Source organism: Bos javanicus, chromosome 15 (genome assembly GCF_032452875.1).
Source record: "Bos javanicus breed banteng chromosome 15, ARS-OSU_banteng_1.0, whole genome shotgun sequence".
NCBI lineage: Eukaryota > Metazoa > Chordata > Mammalia > Artiodactyla > Bovidae > Bos > Bos javanicus.
The window spans coordinates 48894363-48899951 of NC_083882.1; the positions used below are offsets into that span (position 1 = coordinate 48894363).

The window sequence follows — 5589 nt, forward strand, 5'->3', positions numbered from 1 at the left end:
CACTTTACTGCTCATGCTTTTTGTGCCTATAACTTCCTGAATGACCCTGAAAATATACTGAAATTTTTAGACTTTATTTTCTCATTACTAACATAAAGATAGAATTTCTCTTTTGTTTTGTTTTTGATAAGAAGAGTAACATACACTTTCTCCATTTTTTTTTTTTTAAGAAGACCCAGATGACCAAGAAACAAAATCAAGAACTAGATTTATTGAGTGTCTGGATATTGCAGAACATTAAGCCTTGGGTGTATCTAAATTCATTGAGAGATCCATAATTTGTGAATCTTTCCAGAGGTGGATATTTATAAGAGGACACTCGAGCACATACTAAAAAACAAAAGAAAGAGAAATTTAAAAGAGAAACATTCACTATTTTCCTCCTTTAGTTTCTCACTCTCATCCAGCTAAGATCCACAATCCTATTGACTGCTTTCATGCTCTAATAGCTAATAGCAAACATGATGGCAAGTTGAAAAACATTAGATAGAAAACTTGAGCATTTCCAATAACAAGGACTTTTTGTTGTTTTATCATGTTGTGAAATAGTGTTGCTATTCACAAAAAGGTAAACATAAAAGCTTTTCTCACAGTAAATTTTTGGAACAAAATATTTTTATCATATGGACACGGATCTGCTTGGTCTTTGCACCATAGACAAGTGGATTGAGAAATGGAGGGACTAGCAGATAAGTGCTAGAAAAGAGGATGTGAATATAAGGAGGAATGTGAGAACCAAATCTATGTGCAAAGAAGGAGAAGAAACCAAGGGAGTAGAACTGGAGGAAGACACAGATGTGAGCGACACAAGTGTTGAATGCTTTCAACCTAGCCTCCTTCTGAGGCAAACGAAAAACTGTGATGAATATCTGTATGTAGGACAATGTGATTAATACAATGTCAAGCCCAGCAACAGTGAAGGCCACAAACAAACCACAGATTTTGTTGACCCTGATATTTTCTGCAGCCAGTTTCACAACAGCCATATGTTCACAGTAGGAATGAGAGATGACTGTTGTATGGTAAAACTGTAATCGAAACTTTATCAGTATTAGGCATAGTGTTACAAGAACGGCAGCCCTGAGTGTTACCATAGCTGCTATTTGAGTGACTAACTGGTGAGAGAAGACGGCAGCATGTCTGAGTGGATAACAGATGGCTACATAGCGGTCCAGAGCCATGGCTAGGAGGATGCCTGATTCTGTGCACTGAAATGTGTGGATGAGCCACATTTGAAGCAAGCAAGAATCAAAATATATCTCTGTTACATGAAACCAGAAGATTCCAAGCATCTTAGGCACAATGCTTGTGCTGAGAGCAATATCTGTGACTCCTAGCATGCCTAGGAAAATGTACATGGGTTGATGGAGACTGTGTTCTGATATGATGATAATCAAAAGCAAGGAGTTTCCAATCATAGCAATTAGATACATGGCACAAAATAGAATCCCAATCCAGCACTGCACAGATTCTAGACCAGGGATCCCTATAAGGGTCAACACAGAAGGCATGAAGATTGTAATGTTGGAAATGGACATAATCCTTGAGTCTCCTGATGCAAACCCAAGTTTCTCATTCAATTCCACTTTCTTTCCATCTTCCTGTTTTTTCCCAAAATCATGATGTTGAGTCTTTCTGATTTATGCAGAAATCTTGGATAATATCATCAGTCTCATTTATATGTAAAGAGTAAAACATAGGTCAACAGAGAGACATCACTGTTTTTAGGAAAGACATCCACAGACACAATATCACAGTTCTTGTACCACAATAAAATGTTATGTGCAGAGCTGGGCAATGCTTTAAAACCTGAAAAACAACTGAATTGGGAAATAAACTGCTGTGTTGACTATTAGTTCATTCCAGACCTGTGGGCAAAGAAAATAGACTTGTTTATATTGTGTGAAAGTTGCATTTTAATCAGAATTTAATGACTCTCTCCACATTACATAGTTCAGTTAACAGCTTTACTAGTCTGTTTTTTCTCTATTGGCTGCTTGCTAAGTCACTTCAGTCATGTCCGAATCTATGTGACCACAAGGACTATACCTACCAGGATCCTCTGTCCACGGGATTCTCCAGGCAAGAATACTGGAGTGTTTTGCCATAACCTCCTCCAGGGGATCTTCCTGACGCAGGGATAGAACCTTCATCTCTTGAGTCCCCTGCATTGGCAGGCGGGTTCTTTACCACTAGGACCACTTGGGAAGCATCTCTTTTTCTAAGTTGTCTCTAAATCAGGCACGGTTGGCTTGGACCAGCAAATACACAATCTCTGATTAGTATATTAGAATGAAAAATTCCCTATTAAAGATGACAGAGGTAGAAACTCTTGTAATTCAAAAGCATAATATGTATATCTACCAATCAATGCAATCTGTCTTTATGTAAGTTTGGTAGTCCTTTATGAGAAGGTGAAGTAAGAATTGAAGGAAAGGTCATTCAAATCCATGTGTGCTTAGCAAATTTGGGCAAAACTTCTTTGTTACATTTTACATTTCTAATAAAACTGTACTATTTTTGCCTATATTTCTAAAAGCTGAGTTACATAAAATTTATCATGTGCTTAAAAATTAAAGATTTCAAATCAAGGCTTAAAATTTTTCTTTTATATGTAGTATAAGATACCTAGAGGAGAGGGAATCCCTAGGACATAAGGGAAACAGCAGCAGCAATGTATAGTGGCAAAAGGACTCATTCATAATGGCTCAGGGGTGTAGGACATGGGCAAAAGTGTAACTTAACTGAAATACAGGCTGTTTCTTGGGTTTAAAATGTCCATAATGGCCATTAATATGAGAATTGTCTAATTGAGGCTCATGTATTCTTCATGAAATAGATAATCTGGAATACTTGGGATTCCCTGGTAGTTCAATTGGTAAAAAATCCGCCTGCAAAGTAGGAGACCTGGATTCGATCCCTGGGTTGGGAAGAGTCCCTGGAGAAGGGAAAGGCTACCCACTCCAGTATTCTGGCCTGAGAATTTCATAGACTGTGTAGTCCATGTGTTCGTAAAGAGTCTGACATGACTGAGTGACTTTCACATAGCTGCCATTAATATGAGAATTGCCTAACTGAGGGTCATGGATTCTTCATGAAATAGATAATCTGGAATACTTAATAGTTGCTGTGTAATGGGAGCGTGAAAATGGGATTCATGGTCTTGTATGGGGTCACAACAACCAACCAAATAGTACTTGCAGATGTGAATATTGTAAACTATCAATAATACATCACTTAAAGTACATCTCTCTGTTTCAAAAATTTTATATAACTTTGCTTTGACTTCTAATAAGGGTACAGTTCTCAGAGCTTTATGAAATGATGTTCCTGGTTTATAATCTTCAATTTGTTGTTCAGTCACTAAGTCATCCCAGACTATTTACAATGCCATGAACTGGAGCACACCAGGCTTGCCTGTCCTTCACTATCTCCCAGAGCTTGCTCAAACTCATGTCCATCAAGTCAGTGATACCATTCAACCATGTCACCCTCTGTCATCCTCTTCTCCTGCCCTCTGTCTATCCAATTATCAAAGTTTTTTCCAGTGAGTCAGCTCTTCCCGTCAGGTGGCCAAAATATTGAAACTTCAGCTTCAGCATCAGTTCTTTCATTGAATATTCAGGGTTGATTTCCTTTAGGATGGACTGGTTTGATCTCCTTGAAGCCCAAGGGACTCTCAAGAGTCTTCTCCAACATCACAATTAAAAGGTATCAATTCTTTGGCCCTCAGCCTTCTTATGGTCCAACTCTCACATCCATACATGACTACTGGAAAAACCATATCTTTGACTAGATGGACATTTGTTAGCAAAGTGATGTCTCTGCTTTTTAATAAGATGTCTAGGTTTGTCATAAGCTTTCTTCCAAAAAGGCAGTTGTCATTCCATTTCATGGGTGTAGTCACCATCAGCAGTGATCTTGGATCCCAAGAAAATAAGATCTGTCACTGCTTCAATTGTTTCCCCATCTATTTGCCATGAAGTGATGGGACCAGATGTCATCATCTTCGTTTTTTGAATGTTGAGTTTTAGGCCAATTTTTTCACTCTCTTCTTTCACTTTCATCAAGAGGCTCTTTAGGCCCTCTTCACTTTCTGCCATTAACGTTGTATCATCTGCATATCTGAGATTATTGATATTTCTCCCAGCAATCTTGATTCTAGCTTGTGCTTCATACAGTTCAGTATTTCATATGAAGTACACTGAATATAAGTTAAAGAAACAAGATGACAATACACAGAGTTGATGTACTCATTTTCCAATTTTGAACCAGTCCATTGCTCCATCTCTGGCTCTAAATGTCGCTTCTTGGCCAGCATACAGATTTCTCAGGAGCAGGTAAGGTGGTCTGGAATTCTCATGTTTTGAAGAATTTTCCACAGTTTGTTGTGATCTACACAGTCAAAGGCTTTTGCCAAATCAATGAAGAAGAGTGGATGTTTTTCTGGAATTCTCTTGCTTTTTTCTATGATACAACAGATGTTGGCAATTTGATCTCTGGTTCCTCTGCCTTTTCTAAATCCAGCTGGTACATATGGAAGTTTTCACTTAATGTACTGTTCAAGCCTAGCTGAAGGATTTTGAGCATTACCTCACTAGTATGTGAAATAAGCACAGCTGTTCAATAATTTGAACATTTTTTGGCATTGCCGTTCTTTGGGATTGGAATGAAAACTGACCTTTTCCAGTCTTGTGGCTGTTGTGGACAACTCAACAAACAAAAATGTTGTCAAGTTTTCCAAAATTGGGAGCACATTGAGTGCAGCACTTTAATAACATCATCTTTTAGGATTTTAAATAGCTCAGCTGGAATTTCATCATCTCTACTAGGTTTGTTTGTAGTAATGCTTCCTAAGGCCCACTCGACTTCATACTGCAGGATTCTAGCTCTAGGTGAATGACCTCACCATTGTGGTTATTTGGGTCATTAAGACCTTTTTTTATATTGTTTTTCTGTGTATTCTTGCCATGTCTTCTTAGTATCTTCTGCTTCTGTTAGGTCCTTGCCATTTCTGTCCTTTATTGTGCCCATCTTTGCATGAAGTGTTCACTTAGTATCTCTAATTCTCTTGATGATGTCTCTACTCTTTCACATTCTATTGTTTTCCTCTTTCTTTTCATTGTTCACTTAAGAAAGCTTTCTAATCTCTCCTTGTTATTCTTTGGAACTCTGCATTCAGTTGGTTGTATCTTTCTTTTTGTCCCTGTCTTTCATTTCTCTTCTTTTCTTAGCTATTTTAAGGCCTGCTTCGACAACCATTTTGGCTTCTTGCATTTATTTTTCTTGGGATGGTTTTGATCAATGCCTCCTGTCCAATGTTGTGAACCTCTGTCCATAGTTCTTCAGGCACCCTGTCTATGAGATCTAATCCCTTGAATCTATTTGTCACTTTCACTGTATAATCATAAGGGATTTGATTTGGGTCATACCTGAATGGCCTAGTGGTTTTCCCTTACTTTCTTTGAATCTAGGTCTCCTAGGGGATTTTTTTTACCATCTGAGTCACCAAGGAAGACTTTAAGAGATGGAGAGTGAAGAGAGGCAGGTTGTACAGGAGTGCTAATGTGTTAGTCACTCTGTTATATG

General features: G+C 38.1%; 1 protein-coding gene across 1 annotated transcript; it reads right to left on the reverse strand.

Annotated features, from left to right (window-relative positions):
* Window positions 1-587: 587 nt before the first annotated feature.
* Window positions 588-1538, reverse strand: LOC133261296 (olfactory receptor 52A1-like). Its single transcript, XM_061439799.1, has one exon. It carries the CDS (start codon window positions 1536-1538, stop codon window positions 588-590), a length of 951 nt encoding a protein of 316 aa, XP_061295783.1.
* Between the last annotated feature and the right edge of the window lie 4051 nt (window positions 1539-5589).